This window comes from Melospiza melodia, chromosome 14, assembly GCF_035770615.1.
Source record: "Melospiza melodia melodia isolate bMelMel2 chromosome 14, bMelMel2.pri, whole genome shotgun sequence".
NCBI classification, from domain to species: domain Eukaryota; kingdom Metazoa; phylum Chordata; class Aves; order Passeriformes; family Passerellidae; genus Melospiza; species Melospiza melodia.
This window is the reverse complement of record NC_086207.1, coordinates 6,092,772-6,111,256: the sequence shown is the minus strand read 5'-3', so window position 1 is coordinate 6,111,256 and position 18,485 is coordinate 6,092,772. Positions and strand designations below refer to the sequence as shown.

Genomic DNA, 18,485 nt, shown 5'->3' with positions numbered 1-18,485 from the left:
CAGTCTGACTCTCCGTTTTTGGTTTTGTTTTGTGTAACCAATATTGTTTCCATCCTAAGGAGTAACTCTGTCTGTCAGCACTGTGGCATCTGATGAAACAATTGCCTCACACAGGCTGAGCCATCCAGTGTTCCCTTCCACCTCAGATGGTGACAAGAAAACCTTCAAAAGAAAGAAAGTGAACCAGTTATTTAAAACAATGGTAGGTCCTGTGTGTTTGGGGGAAGGGGGGGAAAGGGAAAGGTTACATATTGCTAAGTTCTGTGCTATGAAAATTAAGTATTTTTGAGACAAATGGGCTCATAAGGGAAACTCTTTGCTTTTGTCAGAGAGAGGGGTGGAATCAAAGCTGGCTGGGGCAGCATTTCCAGTGGGGGGGGATGGATGGATGGATGGATGGATGGATGGATGGATGGATGGATGGATGGATGGATGGATGGATGGATGGATGGATGGATTGATTCTGGGATGGATTCAGGGATGGATTCTGGGATAGAGGAATGAAGAGATGCAGGAATGGAGGGCTGGAAGGACTGAGAGATGCAGGTGTAGGGGGATGCAGGGGTGGAAGGATGAAGGAAGGCAGAGATGCAGGAATGGAGGGATGAAGGGGGATGCAGGGAATCGGGGATGGAGAACTGGAAGGATGCAGGAATGGGAAGGATGCAGGGATGGAGGGATGGAGGATGCAGGGTTGGAAGGATGAAGGGATGCAGGGATGGAAGGATGCACGGATGGAAGCATGCAGGGATGGAGGGATGCAGAGATGGAAGGATGCAGGGGTGGAAGAATGCAGAACTGGAAGGATGCAGGGATGGAAGGATGCCAGGATGCAGTAGTGGAAGAAAGTGGAAGAATGGAAGGATGCCGGGATGGAAGGATGGAGGGATGGAGGGATGCAGGACAGGAAGGATGCAGGGATGCAGGACTGGAAGCATGCAGGGATGGAAGCATGCAGGACTGGAAGGATGCAGGCAGGGATGGAAGGATGCCCCCGTGTGCAGCTCCGCTCCCGCACCGCCAGAGGGCGCGGGCTGCCCGCCGAGAGCGGAGCCGCAGGGCGGGAGGGGAGCGGCGGGACCGGGCCGGGATGGGAGCGCCGGGATGGGAGCGCCGGGATGGGACCGGGCCGGGATGGGAACGCCGGGATGGGACCGGGCCGGGATGGGAGCGGGCACCGCCCGGGGATGCTGTGGGGAAATGATGAGCGCGAAGGGGAAATCGGCTTCTGCTGGAGCTGTCACTGGTTTAAAGCCGGCTGCCTTCCTCTAAAGTGAGGAACGTTTCACTGATGTCTGAGATTTTCACAAAATTAAAACTATTTCATTTAGTGTAGTGTTTGACAGGAAAAAAAATTAAATAAAAAAGAAAGGGAAAAAAAAGAAAAACGAGAAAGTAATATCCAGGTTAACTATTCAGACACAGAATGTGAGGGTTTTCCTACTTTGAAGGTAATGGGAGGGTGACATTTAATGCAGATGTGGGTAGCTACCAACGAAAGTATTCTGGAATATTTTACATGCCAGCTTTTCTGATCTTTCAATGCAAAGGGTTTGTTGTTTTGGTTTCTTTTTTCCTGGGTAATGAGTTTAATTTATATTCATTACTTTCTGCAGTGTTTTGGGATTTTCTTAAAAAAAAAAAAAAAGGATTATGCCTTCAGGGACCACATAGTAACATTTAGGAAAGCCTTCAGTTAAATGTGCTCATAATCACATTTTTTCTCATAGGAACAAGAATAACCTATTAATGTGAAGTCTGTAGTATTTCACTTATATGCAATTTATCACACAGTTGTTCATTTCAGACCCAGGAGCTGCAGATTTTCGGCACTATCTCGTCCACTCATTTAAATTTAAATAGCATATAGAAGACAGAGGATTGAATGTTCTCTCTTACATGGCAGAAAAAAGGACTAACTAGTGATGAAAATCCACTTGTGAAGTGCTTCATAACATGTTTGGAATCATGTGCATGGGTTTAAGTCCATGTTTAAGGTTTTGCAGAATAGAGAAATTAATTCAAAATATGCAGAATTTGGTTAATGTATTTTTTCTCTAGCTACAGCTTAAAGGCACAAGTAATTAGTAAACTTACTACTGAATCCAGCACATATTCATTTTAACATATGAAATCTGTTTTGGTGTTTTTTCAGCGCATTTCCAGAGTTCTGGAAGATGGAAAGCAGTCTGTGGAGCAGCATTTCAAACCCTCACCAACAGATCTGTGATCAAGTTTTACAAGATCACTTCTCAACTGAAAACAATTATATCTACACACAAATATTCTATTTTAGAGCACCATCTACTCTGAAGAAAGGCGCTGATGGAGAACAACACCTCCCATGAGCTTTGCTAAGTTACTTGTGATACAGATACAGGAATTACATTTGAGGGAAACACTGCAGGATGTGTCCCCTGGGATGTGGGACAGAAAGCTCTGGCTGTACAGGTCAGAGGGAGCTGGGTGTTGAACACTGCTTGTTCCTGAGCAGTGACATGTGTGCCCAGGCCAGCAGCTCACTGTGTGATGCAGCTCAGGGCTGCTCTTGGCAAACAGCAGAGTTTGGGTTTTCTGGAGCTTGTACAGACATCCAGATACCCTTAAATCCTTGCTGGCACTGTAGCCAAGGCAACAGATGGCTCAGCACAAAATAGCCACTGACAATTTACAGTGTGGCTGTAGCTGGATTTACAGCCACAGATCCTCTGCTGCTCCCAGCCCTGTGCTCTGTACCTCAATCTCCCTGGATGGTTCTGTGGCTGTCACTGCCTGAGCTGTTCTCAGAGCAGCAGCTTTGAAAACATGGAAAAGTTTATTTACACATGTGCAAATTGACCTTACATCCAGCAGTATGATGAACAAACGATGCATTTCCTGCTGTTCAATAAAATGTTACAAATCTGTTTTATTTGCCCTGACCCTTTCTCCCTGACATCTCCAGGAATCGTTATATGAAAGGTAATAGCTTTTACTGACGGCAAACAGAATTCTACAAGCCCAAGTTTGCTGGGTTCAGATTGATTTTCTGAGTCTGAGGTGGGTTGGGAGGTGATGCCTCACTGGTGTGAGGCTCCACAGCACTGCAGGTCAGCACCTCAGAGCCTTCATAACCTGGCAGCTCTTTCTCTAAGTGTGTTCTCCAGATAGAGGGGGGTCTAAAGGTGAATAATTGATTTCCTCCACTCACCCCTTTACATCTCAGACACTGACATAGGTTTATACAAGGTAAATAAAATATGTTCATGTACAATGTTGTGGATGAGGGGACTGGCCTTGTTGTCATTTCTACAGATTTGGGAAAGATAAAGAGGTTGAAGTTATTTCTTGCTGTGGAGTTCAATCTATGGAAAGACACATGCAGTTTGTTTAAACCTAAGTTTTTCTATCAACACTTTAACACACAGCGTGAGTAAATTAGTTTTATGAATTTAGGCTCTTTTTGCAAGTTGTCAGAGTGAAGCTGTTTTCTACTGGAGTAGTTAGTGATTGTTTTCTGTGAGAGGGTAGAAATATTTGCCATTGGAATTAATGCTGCACCTTCACCAGAATAACCAGACAGCAAAACAGAATGGGCCCAGGTTTAACACTAACTACAGTGTTGGCATGAATTCTGTTAGAATTTGGGTTTCATTTTATTTCATTTGCTTTTCACAAAAATTTGATAGTACTTCTGAAGAGGCACAAAGGAAGAAAATAGTTTTCCATGAAAAAAGTCTTCTGTTTAATAGAGAAGGTAGAAAAATCAAAGGTTGAAGGGTTCACGTTTAACATCTTGCAAACCTGGGGGAAGAGGAGGGAGGGTGTCAAAGCTGTCCTTCAATATTATCTGAAGGTACCCTGAATATAGCAGAAAATAAACAAGTACTTTAAAAGAAAATTTTTGATTCTAGTGGAAATGAGTAAGAATGATGATTTAGAAACTGTTTATTCTTTGTAAAAATACTGTTAAAGGTTTTATTTATTGAATCTTGCAGAGATGTTTTCAGGTGGGTGGAAAAATTGAGTTTTACTTCTAGCTGTTATTATAAATTGTTATTGAAATACTGTGACTCAAAATAAAGAAGTAGTAAGAATGGAAGTGAAGGAAGTGCCCAGAAACAAATACCAGGAAGGAGGGAGCACAATGTCCAAGGGATATTTGGTGTTGTGTGTTAAGACAGGGGTTCAGGATTTCTGCTTGTGTTTTGCTCAGGTTTTAGTTCAGTTTTTGGGGAAGGTTTTAGGTTCACATTTAGTTTACTACAAATCAGTGATAATTTTTTTCATTGTCCCACTCCATAGATTGTCCTTCCCTTGCCAGCCCAAGTTCCAAGCCTGAAATCGTGTCAATCAACCCTGAGGAGAAAAGCAAAATTACAAATAAAAAAATAGCTGCCAAGAAGAGGGCATTCACAAAACTGGAATTTTAAGGATGTTTGGACAAGCTCCAGCTTTTCACAAGTTTCCAGTAACTGTGGATACTGACATTTAGTCCAAACAAGCAACATAGGATGAAGGACAATTGATGCCCTGGGACAATAAAGTGCCGGCATGGCAACATCTGTTTAAAAATGTGAATTATCAGTGGTTACTGCCTTGTGTGTCATGAGCTCAACAGGCTTTTAGTTCATGTGTGCAGAGGTGAGGGACAGAACCTGTATTTGACATTCTTTGAGGTGAAGCACAGAGGGCAGAAATTTCCTCTAGGACAGGGTGAGGCTTTGGCTGCTGTGAATTAGTGCAGCAGGAATGGCTCCACTCAGCTCTGGAATGGCTTCAGGAACCCCACCACGTTCTCCTGTGCTTTTCTGTAGCAGTTATTTCCCCTCTCTGTGACCTTTCCAGTTGTCTGGCTGGTGGCAGTCTGGTTTGCTCTCACATGCACTGAGATAAGGATGGGGCTGTGTGATCTGTAATTAATGAGCTGTTTGCAGGGCAGGGAAGCTGCACATGCAGCTGAATTTGATGAGCTGACCTGTACTGAGCTGTTACACTGCAATGACCTGAGATGCATTCAGGCTGCACACTGCAGTTCAGTTAAGGCAGAAATCTCATTTTTACCCAGACACAGGAACCTGGGTGTCTCTGTGGACTGTAAAACCGTGTTGGAGGTGCTGTCCAGCCCCAGGAGCCGCTGTGTCAGTGCAGCACAAGGTCTGCACAGCAAATGTTGGCATTTACCCAGTCAGGGCGCTCAGGAGTACCCTCACCTGACCTGGGTATCCAGCCTGCCCTTGTTTGTGCCATGAAATTATACCAAGTTCTTATTATGAAATTATGACTTAAATATTCATTCTGGGGGGAAATTATTGCCCTTAAAATCTCATTTAAAATTAGCTGGTGGGAGCTATAGGAAAATGGTCAGAGTCTAAGTCAATAAGGATCAAGTTTCTGAGGAGGAAGGAGAGTTTTATTAAAGATTTTACAGACCTTAGGAACACATTGTTCTGGAACTTGAATATGTGATAGTCCTGTGTACCTGCCTGACATTGAACTTTTATCTCTATCACACACAGCCTGTAACCTTCTTTATTAGACAGTAGCAATTGTGGGTGAGGAGAATCATGGAACGGTTTGAGTTGCAAAAGACCTTAAAAACCAACAATTTCCAGTGCCCAGTGGGGGTCCTGGTTATTCTGTGAGGACTCCACTGACACATGAGACATCACTGGATCTCTGCTTTCATTTGTTCCACCCTGACCATGGCATGAGGGCACTGTCAGAAAGAAGAGGTGTTAAATACATTTTTAAAATAGCATGATAGGAAAGAGAAAGTGGTTTTATTTTTTATTAAATCTGCTTTCTGTTTAAGTCAGTCACTGTACAGGAGTTGTGTTTGAAGGCACCCAACCATATAATTCTCTTGCTCACTTCCTCTGCTACTTTCAAGGATTTTACCTTAAGTATCATAAAAATACCAGAGGATCCTTTTTTCTTTTTTTTTTTTCTAGCTTCAGAACAAAACTATTCAAATGATGGAGAATTTATCCCAGAGACTGGTTCCATACATGCCAATGTCAATGAGAATCATCCAGAATTAGGGCATTCTGTTTAAAACAAAAGCAGAGGTCAATTCTCCAGAGTGAAGGAAGATAAAAGGAATAACTTAACCAAATACAGCATTTTTCTCATTTAGAAATCAAGAGAAATCAGTGAATTTAAAGCCAACTTCTGTTTTCCAGACTCTTTTTTTTTTTTTAACTGTTTCTGAGGAGGGAAGAAAATGAAACAGTTTAAGGATTCTTTCTGTCAGTATTTTTTGGATGAAGAGATGTCCATCTTTTTAGATGCATCTCTCTATTTTTTTTTTTTTTAGGAATATGGAAGCCTCTATGACAAAAAGCTTGCGGCCATCTCCTATCCTGGGTGCCTTGGAGAAATCCCTGCATAGAATTTATATTTCCCTCCCAGAACTGAGTCCCTACTCACTCTTAGGCATTCCAGGTCCTTCTGAGGGGGAGCATTGAGCAACACTCCAGGGCTGCCCTCAGCTGTAAGGACTTCAGCACTGGCAGTGTTTACTGCTCTGGGGTGAGGAGAGGACTTGTTCTTTATTGACTCTGTGTAATTATCTGTTCTGATTTGCTCTTATGATGCAGAGGGTGCTAAAGATTAACACTGTAAATGAAGAATTGCACTGCAAACAAACCTCGGGTAGGCCACGGATTTCATAAACTTTTAAATGTTAGATAAATTTAATCACGGCTTTAAAGCAAGGCCAGTTTGATCTGATTGGGTTTTGCACAGAATTGTCCTTTTTCAATGCAGTTTTTTGTCTTTCAGGGATAGCTGACAGCTTCTGTGTGCCATGAGGGATCTTTCCTGTGGCTGAGCCTGTGATGAGACAGCCCCTGTGAGTGTCTGAGCTGGAACAAACAGAGTGTCTGTGAAAATGATTTTTTCATGTCTATTAATGCATCCTGCAGCCCCAGATGCCCCACTCTGTGTGCGGGTACTCAGCCTGCATTTAGCACCAGGTTCATGTGGCTGGCATGACTGATCTCCCATCCTCAGTTAACCCTTGAGACACCTTGCCAGTGCTGGGATCAGTTCAGCTCATGGCAGGTGGCTGCTGAAGGTGTCACCATGGGTTTAAATGGCACAGCACAGGTGCTGGGCATCAGAAAACACTCATTTAAGGGATCTGTGCCCTGGCAAACAAGCATCAAAAAAAGCTCATGTAGGTGAGGTAGCAGGAATCTTGTGCTGCTGTAACTAGAAAAAGTCTAAACAACTCTCCATGTTCAACAGATATTTTGAGGGAAGGCTTCCTGTGGAATGTTTATTTATATGTTTTTAGATATAAAAAACCAGCACCTGATAGAGTAGCTTTAGATGCAGACCTTTTAAGCTTGTATTTTGTATGGGATTTGATTGTACAAGAAAGTATGTTATGATTGTATACCAGGATTCTACAAATAATGAGGAATCCAAAACCTTTCTTCAGTTGCTTTGACATGGATGGTAGTACTAGTGCACAGTCCTTGAATTCAAAGACAGTTTCTTTATGGCTGCATTTGGTCTAATTTCACAAGGCAGGAAAAGATGAATAGTAGAAATCAGGATGGGGAAGCAGAAAAGAAAAGAAAAAAAGAAAAAAGGAAACTAATCTAAACCAAAGACATCTCTAAATCCACCAGAATTTCCACGGAGAATTCCAAAGCAAATGAAGGATTCTAATAGGAAAAGGTTTACACTGTTTCCACATGGAATGGGTTATTTTTGTAGATCCGGGCGACCCAGTATCAGCAGGACAGCGCCGGAGGCTCCCGGGCAGCCGTGCATTCCCAGGCAGTGTCACCGGGTGGCGATAGGATGTCGCGATACCCTGCCCGTGTCGCGGCTGGCCTGTGGGGCTCGGTGATAATCCTGGAAGCGCCGGGATTAGCAGAGCCCTGAATCCCTGCTCACAGGTCAGGTTATCTCAGATCCAGCGCTCCAACCCGGCTGCAATAAAACTCCCGGAGTTCATCTGGGTTCGGGTGTGGCCGCAGAGAAGTTCCCGGCGCTTGATTCGCGTTCCAGCTTCAGTTTCTATTTAATTCCTCCCAAGTGTTTGTGTGGTGTGCGTACTAAAGGGTGCAGAATACTGAAAAAAACTTCTTTCCTTAAAAAAATGAAGTTATGCTTTCTGAAAAATTCTGTGGTTCTAAAATGTCTTTTCAACGAAATCTCCAATTGAATAGTGGAGAGGGAGGAGCTGATTTATCCTCACCAGCAAATACCTTAATGTTGAAATGTGACTGAAACAAAAGCAGTAGTATGTTACTTTTTCTTTCTATAAATATTTGAAATTAATGAATTCATTTCATTGAAATGCACAAGAATTTAAACTTCGAAGGGTTTTGGAAGTGTGTACAGATTAATTTCTCTGGTACCCATGTTGATGTTCATACAAGACCTCATTTAATTTTAGCACCACTGGTTTCTCATATAAACACACATTTAGTGGTGGGAGTAGAAGCAGATGATCTGAAAGAGGGAACCCTGTTGGGTTTTGCACAGAATTATCCTTTTTCAATGTAGTTTTTTGTTTTCCAGGATAGCTACAGCTTCTGTGTGCCATGAGGACTGTCAAAGTAGGATTGATTGAAGGGTCTGTATCTGTATTAACTCCTATAAATGGGAGGGACGCCTCGGATGCTACCATGAGAAGGATTTGTCACAGGGTGATTCTGCCCCTCTGTGGCAGATGTGACCGTGTCTGTGTCCCTCAGCAGAGCAGATCCCAGGGGAAATCCCATCCACAGCATCCCAGCCAGGGGAAGCTGTAGATTCCTTGCCAGCCTGTGGCCTGTCACAACCGATACACGAGTCAGGGGACACCTAATCCCCTCTACCATATTTATTATATGCTAAGAGATGGTAGAAGGCCTTTTTGTAGGTAGGAGTTATGACTGCTTTTATTATCATCATTCTCATGTCAGAGAGCAGCTATGAGACTTTACAAGGTTTCACAACCTTCTAAAAACCCAGTTCTAAAGTTGCTTCAAAAATCCACAGTGATTTTGTTCTGGAAGGCTTGATAAGTCTAAGGGCATTCTAGCATTGCAGCACTTATGGCACAGATCCAAATGATATTGCCTTTTCCATTAATTTAATGTTCAACCTGCCTTTCTAGAAATAAAGCTCAGTTTCCTTGGTTTGCAGTGCTGTATTTTAAATTTCTTGTTCTTTTGTAATGCCCTTGAGATGACATTGCTTTGCTGCTACAGCCTGTTGGTGTGGATCATTTTGTGGATATGCTGGGCAGATGATTAGTGGAATAAGACATGAAGACTTGTAAAAGTAATCTACTGGACAACTGGGAACATAGGGAATTTTTCACTGTGTGAAAATGTCTTATTGATGGATACTGACCTGTTTCTGAATTCAGGGTGTCAATTGTTTCAAACAAGGTGGGTTGCTTGGTGTATTGACTTACATATGGACCCTTTTTTTTTAAAAAAACAATTTTTCATTCTTTTTTGTGACCATAGGAATTGTTTGTATGACCCATGTGCTGGTGTGTGCACACCTTTCCCCAGTCACTGCATTTCAGACACACTGCCATGTGTAGGTTACTGTGGAGTGGAAATCCTGAGTTATCTGAGTTTAAAGGAAACTAATCAGAACCTTTCTTACCCCAAGATTTCAGATATTTTCTTTTATAGAAGGGTAGTCAGCGTGAGGAAATACTACTGTTGGCTGGAGTAGAGGGGTACATGGAGCTGATCTAAAAACCTAAGGAAAACAATGGCTCAGCCTCAACCCTGCAGATTTTGGAGCTTCATTCAAGAAATTGAGAGGAGCAAATATTTGTATAACACAAGAGTTGTCAGCAGTCTTTGGTTTGACAACAACCTGTGGCTGACCAGGTTTCCAGCTGGTAGAGACAGGCACCCAGGGCCATGCAGGACTGGACTGCAATAAAGACATTTTTAAAATGTGATGCATCCTGCCTAGTCAGACCTTACTGACCCAATGCACTTGGAAATAATGATTATTAAACTTTCTCCAGCAGCAGCCTCCAATTTATTTGCAGAGATTTTAATCCCTAACCAACATCTGTTAGTATAGCTTGCCACATCTTTCCAGCTCACCAATTTTCCTTCTCTTTTCTCCACTTCTGGGATTGCTGCCTTCTTCCAGCCCTGCCAAAAGCAAGACTGTCAGTGAAGACCTGAGGACAATATTCCTGGTTAGACTCAGTTTCCTTCAGTTCTGACTCTGCCACCACAGCTTGAGCAGAGCAGATTCTCTCCTTGGCTGCAGAGGAGCATCTGCAGCAGAGGGGCTGCCCAGGAGCGTGTGCTGCAGTGACCCTGCAGCACCAAGGTGTGCCCAGAGCACTCACAAAGTGCCTTTTCCTGGCACTGTTTATAGTCTGCCCTGAGTAAATCAGGCCCAGCCAGCTGAAGGGAAATGCTGCTGATGGGATTGTGTCCTGTGCCAGCCCAGCCATGCCAGGGAGGGATCAGACTTTGTCCCCCTTTCACAGCTCCGTGGGCAGCAGCCCAGAGGTGTCTCTGCGCCTCCCTGCTGTAAAAGCAGCGCTTGCCATGCTCACCCTGCTTTTCTGTGGGAGCTCAGGAGGGAGAGCTGGCAGGGCTGGGTGTCCCCTGGCACAGCACAGCTCGGGCTCACCCTGCTCCGTGCCCTGCACAGAACCTCACGGGAGCCCTTGGCAGAGGGAATTTTACACACCAGTCTGGCTGCAGCACTAATGTGTTTGCCCTTTGTAAAGCCTGGGCTTTTTTCAAAGCCTGTATTCACTCAGCACCCACTTGAGTGTATTTTTATTTAACTATGCATGCAGTGCACCTCAGGGAATAAGTATTAAATGTCACTCATCAAAGTCCATGATGCAGTTAGTTGAATTTTTACTTGGAATAAATTTACAAGTTTTTCTTGTTTTCAAGGGTTTTTTGGCAAAAAGTCTAATTTGTTGAGCAGGTCAAAATGTATTATGTTTACTTTTCTCACTATATTCTGGCTCTTTAGTTAATTGTAAATATGGTTTTATTTGTGTTTCTTAAATGTTTTATTCTATTGACTCTTCTGTAAATGAGGGGGGGTTATTAGCAAAATACCAGTATTTTCAGGAATATACATATAATTTTAAAATACATCTATGTGTTAAAAAGTTAACTAGGAAGGTGTAGGAGATGTTGCTCAAATAGCATTTTGCATGTTTGTAACTCAGATTCTTATGGTGAAAAAGATTATTGCAGATTAGTTGCTTGAGGAGGGAGGCACTCACATTATGAGTTCCTGAAAAATAATTCATTTTCTTTCTTTTTTTTTGTCCAAGTCACCTTTTGCACTGCAGTTGTCACTAAGAAAATAAGCCAGTCCCAGCACTTAACTGTTGACTGCTTTATGTGTGTCTCTGAACAGGTTATTTAGCATTTACATATTCTGAGCTCTCAGCCATTCAAATTAAAGTAACAGCTTGTTTGTTGTGGTAGAAATGATTTTCTGTGAGGGTGAAAGCATGGATTTTTAAAGTAACAGCTGTGGAGCTGCACTTCTGAGCTGGCAGATTGGCTTGCTTTGTCATTCTGTGCTCAATATTTCAGCAGCATTCCCAGTGGATTTTTTTTCATACCTTTCAAAGTACCAATATGGACATGACATTAGTGAATCACTGATTCTTGGGGAGTAGGGAGTCTGGCTGGTTGTGCTACAGCACAAAGGATTAGGGTGAATGTGTGACAAAGCAAAAGGCCTTTGGTACAGCCAGGAACTCAAATCCATGGGTCAAAACTGTTGTTTCTGCAGAAATTACAGGACAAGAGCTATCTGGAAGGCTCTGTCATATCTTGACCTTTAATTGCATGGATATTTAGGCTGAGGCAAGTTTTAAATGATGTGTGTGTTTAATCACAAGAAAAATATGACTGTGAAGGGAATTGCAGCTCTGCCCTAGCTTCAGTGCAGGGTTCATGCAGTGAAGAGCTGCCATCCTGAGCCAGGGGTGGTGAGATTGCAGCTCTGCTCTCTCCCCATGCAAAGCACCAAGGATTTGTCCAAATCATAAAAGGGCTGGAGGTTTTTCCTTATTACTTAATTTTAAGGAATCAGCTCTTTTCTGTATAGATACAGATGAAGTTATTGGAACTTGGCTAAGAAGAGCTGTGCTGAACACTATTGCTGCTTTCCTGTTTGGAAGTTGTGCTGAGAGGTTTTATGAGCTCTCTGCACCAATCCTGAAGCAAAGAGGAAGCAACACATAATGATTTCCCATCTCAGTCCACCACTTTAAACTCTAAAGAAAGGTTTGATTATTAAGCTTGAAATTTTTTCCTCACAAGATTAATCCTTACTTTAGGGAGTTAATTCCATTTATATCAGTAAGATTACTCACGTGAATAACCAGCCACAGAATTTGCCTGTAGTACTGTGATTGCCTAGGGGGAAGTACAAGCAAGTCTGCAATTAAAGTTACAAAAGGAAAAGGTTTGACCTTTTCTTTTCTTTTTTCTTTTCTTCTTCTTTTTTGTTTTTTAAGTATATATCTCTACTGTTTCATTGACTAGTGACAATGGCTTTTGCATTCTGAGGTATTACTAAGAGCAGCACAAAATGCCTTTTCTTTAAGAAGAAAAAAATAGGAAATGCTAAAGCTTCACTGTAGAAAGGTAGAAAGAGGAGGATCTCTGAGTTTTAACTTCAAGAAGCCCTAGGCTTTCTCCATGTGCATCACATTAATGGAAAATTCCTTCATTCATTTAAGAAGATAAACAGCTGTAACTTTCACGTTTGGTTGATGTGACATCAATGACTGAGTGGGACTGCCAGCATTCCAAAAAGGATATCGTCCTCATCTGCAGCCACTCAGGGCTGCGGGGTGGAGCCTGCAGCCCGGGCTGAAACATTTACAGGTGCATAAGTACCTAGGGAAGGGCACAGGTGATGCACCTGTCCCGGGAAAGGAGCACGAGCACAGGTGTGTCACAGCTCAGCAGCTGCCTGGCTCAGAGCATGAGCTTCTTTGAGCCCCCATCGCACTCCCCTCCACGCTGCAGCCCTCAGTTCCCCAACATCGGCCAGGAGCCTCCGGAGATGAACATCTACTACGAGAACTTCTTCCACCCTCAGAACGTCCCCAGCCCCCAGAGGCCAAGCACCTTTGAGACAGCAGATTACAGCAGCACTCCCAACCCTTACCTCTGGCTGAATGGACCTTCCATCACCCCCCCGCCGTACCTGCCAGGCTCCAACAGCAGCCCCTTCATCCCGCAGTCCTACGGGATGCAGAGGCAGCTCCTGCCCAACGTGCACGGCTTGGGAGGAACTGACCTTGGCTGGCTTCCCCTCCCGTCCCAAGAGGAGCTCATGAAGTTGGTGAGACCTCCTTACTCCTACTCTGCCCTCATTGCCATGGCCATCCACGGGGCGCCTGACAAGAGGCTGACTCTGAGCCAGATCTACCAGTACGTGGCTGACAACTTCCCGTTCTACAACAAAAGCAAGGCTGGCTGGCAGAATTCCATCCGGCACAACTTGTCTCTCAACGACTGCTTCAAGAAGGTGCCTCGAGATGAAGATGATCCAGGTATAGCCCTCTCCCCCTTTTCCCCCACCTCTCAATGAACTTGATGAATTTTAAAATACCTAGTGAGACATAGTAGCCCAGATACTGGACATAGACACAGCAGCACTTTGTTTTCAAAAGGCTGAAGTAGACAGCAGCTGTGCACAGGTGAGGTGTGAATCAGTGCTGTGTGAGGTCTCTGCAGGGAAGGGAATTCTGTCCTGCCCTGGGTCCTCCTGAGAAAGAATCAATGAGCTGAGCATGAGACTCAGCACACACAGGAACATTTAACTGGGCAAGGCACACTCATGACTCATTTGGTGTAATGCATGACTTGTGTCAAACTTAACTGGGAATCCAAGGGAGGGGGATTTGTCAAAGAAATCCGATGGCTTTGGGGAGTCAGCATTAATTCTCAAGAGGAGAGCAGGGTGCTTTTATTTTGTTTGTTTCAATTAGTGTTTTCCTTGGAATGACACCTCTGCCATTACCAACCCCTTGGCTGGTAGGCTGTCAGATATTCCTTCATTCATGGTTTCCTATCAATAGCTGTTAAGAACCATGGAGAACATTAAAAACTCATTGAAATTATTCTGCAGTAGAGAACCAAAAGTCTAGTTCTATCTTGTTAGAAACCTATGCTATCCCACTGAATCTGGAGTGGGATCCTAGTGTGGGATTTGATTACTCTCTGCCATAAATTCAGAAGACCAGCTGTATACTGAAAACCTCCTTCCCTCACCAAGAAAACAAAACAAAAAGCCCTCCCAGTGACTCCACATGTATTTTTGCCTCTGTGAACAGTCAGGACTAAAGGGTAGAACCCAAACTTTAAACTTTTTTTCTGAATTCAACACACTTGTACTTTTGAGTGACTAAAAATCCATGTATATTGCTCATGCAATTGTTCTGTTTCTGGGAAATGAGAGAAGCACGGTAAAGACCTAAATGACTGGGGGGTTTGCTTGTTTATGTGTTTATTTTTAAACTAAAAGTGTGGGTTTCCTTGGACAGGAAAAGGGAATTACTGGACTCTGGACCCGAACTGTGAGAAGATGTTTGACAATGGAAACTTTCGGAGGAAACGGAAGAGAAAGTCTGACATTGAGGCCAGTGCTGCTGCTCTTGCATCAGAGAAATCCGAGGACAGTACCCTGAGTGGCAGCCCCAAAGCTGCAGAGCATCAGGATATCTTGGAAAACTCATCACCTGGGGCTGACAATTCACCTGAGAAGGGATCTCCTCCTCCCTCCTCCAGCAGCCCATGCCTCAATAACTTCCTCTCCAGCATGACCGCCTATGTCCACAGCTCCAGCTCGGGGAGCCGCTCGGGGCCCGTGGGACTCAGCTCTGACCCCATTGACAAAATGGGGCAGAACATGGTAGGCTTCAATTCCTACTCCCCACTCTCCAGTATTCCCAGCCATGGTGTGGGAGACTGGTCCAATTCCATGCCTTCCAGTCACCTTGGCCACAGCAACTCGGTGCTAAACCAGTTTAACAGCCATTTTTACAGCAGCCTCAGCACAAACAACACCCTGTACTCCAGGGAAGGGACAGAGGTTTAAATGAAGGATTCTAGGACACTAAAGGATAGTTATTTATGAGAGGAAATGATCCATGGGCAGGTGATTAGCATTAGCCTCTTGTCTCTAGGGCCACACTGTATCCATCTTCCTCCTGACAGCCACAAACTCGTTACCCATTACACTGAAACCAGAAACACTCCACGTTCAGCAGCTGCACGTGGAAAATCAGGGATGCCAAGAGGAAGAATAGTAAAAAGGTCTCCTTAGACACTGCTTGTACTGCTGCCAACCAGGCAGGCTCCTCTACAGAAGGCCTTGAGAAGTTACAGTTTGCCTTAGGCAGGAGGCTCTTTCTGGTGTGGCATTAGCATTGCTGTGCTTTTTAAAGTGATAACAGAAATGTGGTGGTACCTTTAATATCCTATCTTCAGGTATAGGCTTCCTCTACTAAATACTCATCAAATTCTTATTTGGCCAAAGCTCTCCTGAACACTGCAGAATCCATCATAAAAACCACTGTATAGTAAAACCAACACCTGAATGGTGAGTGCTGCCTTTGGCTTTCTCTCCTGCCAGCGCAGATCTGTTCTAAAGATTGACCCCCTTCCAGTCCCAGGGGGAATGTGGCTGAGCAGCAAACTGACAGCATCATGCACACAACAGAAATTTTGAAGCTGCAGGGAAGCATGACAAAATACTGGAATTGTCTTCTGCTGTTGGATCTTTGTGTTTTCAATTCTAATTACAGGGTCAATTTTATTCCTTACACATGTAAATCTAGCCACATGAGGGAAACAAAATCTGTCCTGAACATATAAATATATATGTTTAAGACATGTTTTTTTCTAAGAAGAAAACACATTTGTTATATCTTTACGTTCTATGTGAATTATTTTTACTGAATAAAGGGTTTGAATACTGGGGTGGGAGGTGAGGGAAGAAGAAAAGGGAGGTAAGAAGTTTAACTGTCTCTGAATTTCAGTTTCAAAGGCTGGATCTTTCAGATTATCAACTGCAGATATTGTAAAAAGTTTCTGTACTGTATTTTTTCATTTTGTAAACATCCATGTTGTTCGTCTGTGTGTAAATACTAGAAATCATTCTTATTTTTCCTACACTCTACTGTAGCAACAAACATTTCAAAATATAGATGAAGTTTTTTTAAACCAAGACTTGACTCAAGTTCCACATTCATGTAGAGTAATATCTCAAAATGAATAACCCCAGAAGCATTTTTAATAAAGCATTTGTATAGAAGAGTGTGTACTTGTGTTTGTTTCTACTGCACTACTCAAGACTTTAAAAGTCCCCTTACCTGTGTGACTTGGGCAATTCCTGTAAGGAAGAGCAGGGTAATGGAGCAGAAGGTCAGATGCTGAGATGACATGGCCAGGCCATCAGCATTTGCATGCCTGGCAAGTATAACTGGCTGCTATTATGCAAAATACTATCACTGAATAAAAATCACCCTTGGAGTTTCTCTGCTGGAGTAAAGTGGTGCCAATCATTTAAATTTCAGAAAGCAGACCGTTTTCACCTGTCAATTAGCCAATATGACTGCAATTTTCTTGTTTTCTTATTTATTATTGAATTTCTTTTATGTTTCAAGTTTTCCACTATCAAGGTTGCTCTGACTTTTCCTAGTTTTAGGTCCACTATAATAAATTGCCACTTGGGAGCTGAAGCCTACCTATACTATAACAACTTTGTTCAATAGAAAAAGAAAATGCCCTTCTGGTGGTGTCCTTGTGCCATCACTGCAAGTTTCTCTCAAGGCAAGCATGTGCTGAGACCTGAGCTGCAACTCCTGCCCTCAGAATATTCCAATCCTTGCAGAATCTCAGCCTGATGGGTAGGCTGCAAGATTTGTCATGTTTCAACTGAGAAATGTTTCAACTGAGAAATGTCTTCAGTCACTGTGCTTATGCCTTGGATTCAGCAGACATGCCACAAATTGGCCAGAAATACAGTTCCTGTAGAATATATGGTCCACAAAATCAGAGGACTTCTATTTAGTGCTGAAATAGAAAATGTTCCATTATGAACTTAGAGACCAAAAGTGTGGGGGGAAAAAAGGTGGAAAATAAAGTCATAAGAATGACATTGCTAAGGGACAGCAGAGAGTAAAAAGCAACTCCTTTGTCACTCAGCACTTTGTTTGATTCTCCCAGTGCCCAATCCCAGAAAATAACAGGAACTCCACAGAGATGTGCACAAAACCAAGCTTGTGCCTCATTGCTTCCCAGATGCTGTCAACCCAATGCCACGTTTGGCTTCTGCATGCTGAGCAAGTGCTGCCAAAATTCCAACTCACAAAGGTTTGTTCTCCAGTGTCCTCCCTGAACACCAAGGAATTGGTTCCCCTGCAGCCACCGAGCTGGCTTGGCACACCAGCTCACCTGGTGGAGCTGCTCCTCAAGGAGGAGTGCAAAGATGATTGCAAGCATTGTAATCCTATTTCTCCTCCAAACAGTACTACTTTGCAATGAAACAAATCTTTGTCTGTATTTTGTGTTTTTCAGAGAGAACTGGTTTAGGTAAGCAGCCATGTCAATGCATTCCTGGAGCTCCTGCACATCTCTGAAGCAGTTGCAGGGAAACTTAGCAGTGATTCTGGTATGAGCAGCACTGCTCTGTCACAGGTAATGCTTCCCTTCCTGAATTTCACCAATATGATCAGTGTAAGAGTTTTGGATGGAAGAGCATCTGGGTTTTAAGGATTTTTTTTGCCTATTATTTTGTTTGTTTGGTTTTAAGTATGCAATTAAAGAAGCCACTAATGTTGGATCCACAAATAAAATCTATTTAAAATATCACTGATATTTATAGACCTATAGTGTGATTAATAAATATGTTTGCTAAACTGCTCAAGAAGAGAGTCTAGGCTCCAAGTACTCTGAATAGTTTTCCCTGTTAAGATTCTTATTGATTATTTCATTCTCAGTGTGTTTTATGTTGAGATACAGCTGTCTTCACATACCACCGTGTTTCATGACTCTGCAATTATTTGTCCCTGGTTTAAATGTTAACCCTTACAGGCTGCTCCTATCTCCCCACAAACACATCCAGCCCTAAAATGCCTGTGTAGGTTACCACTTGCTTTCCTTCTGTACCACAGCAGAACTGCAAATAGAAGCTTTCAGGGCAGGCAGCGTGTCTTGACTAATGATTAATGAGTAACAAGGTCCTACGTAAATCTGAGGTATATTGCTGCAGAATCCCTGGGGCAGCCTCACTGTCACTGACCCATTAGAAACACTTTCCTTGGGCTCTCACTCCCCATTTTCCCCCATCTGTGTCCTGGCTCTGCAGCCCTGGAGTGTGTGACTCTGCAGCCCTGGCTCTAGTGCCAGGCAGAGGAGAGATTTGGTGTTCACAGCAGAGGTCTGGGCACACAGATCCCTTGTACACTGCCAGGGCTGTTCCACCTCGTTATGGCATCAGCCTGCAGTCCT

At 43.3% G+C, this 18,485-nt stretch overlaps 2 protein-coding genes across 2 annotated transcripts in view; both read left to right on the top strand.

Moving 5' to 3' along the window:
* The window catches only part of DOCK2 (dedicator of cytokinesis 2), a 159,538-nt gene extending 156,632 nt beyond the window's left edge, over positions 1-2,906 (top strand). The window contains exons 51-52 of the mRNA XM_063168555.1: positions 60-202; positions 2,156-2,906. Coding sequence (XP_063024625.1) covers positions 60-202; positions 2,156-2,230 — 218 coding nt within the window. The 3' untranslated portion in view covers positions 2,231-2,906. The remainder of the gene's footprint in view (positions 1-59; positions 203-2,155) is intronic.
* Positions 2,907-12,864: 9,958 nt separating this feature from the next.
* Positions 12,865-16,287, top strand: FOXI1 (forkhead box I1). The gene is made up of 2 exons (XM_063168554.1): positions 12,865-13,522; positions 14,516-16,287. Exons 1-2 carry the CDS (start codon positions 12,880-12,882, stop codon positions 15,067-15,069), a joined length of 1,197 nt encoding a protein of 398 aa, XP_063024624.1. The 5' UTR covers positions 12,865-12,879; the 3' UTR covers positions 15,070-16,287.
* Positions 16,288-18,485: the final 2,198 nt, after the last annotated feature.

Coding starts and splice junctions, on each gene's coding strand:
- FOXI1 (XM_063168554.1), top strand. CDS start 12,880: ATGCACCTGTCCCGGGAAAGGAGCACGAGCACAGGTGTGTCACAGCTC. Junction 13,523..14,515: donor TCGAGATGAAGATGATCCAG/GTATAGCCCTCT, acceptor TTCCTTGGACAG/GAAAAGGGAATTACTGGACT.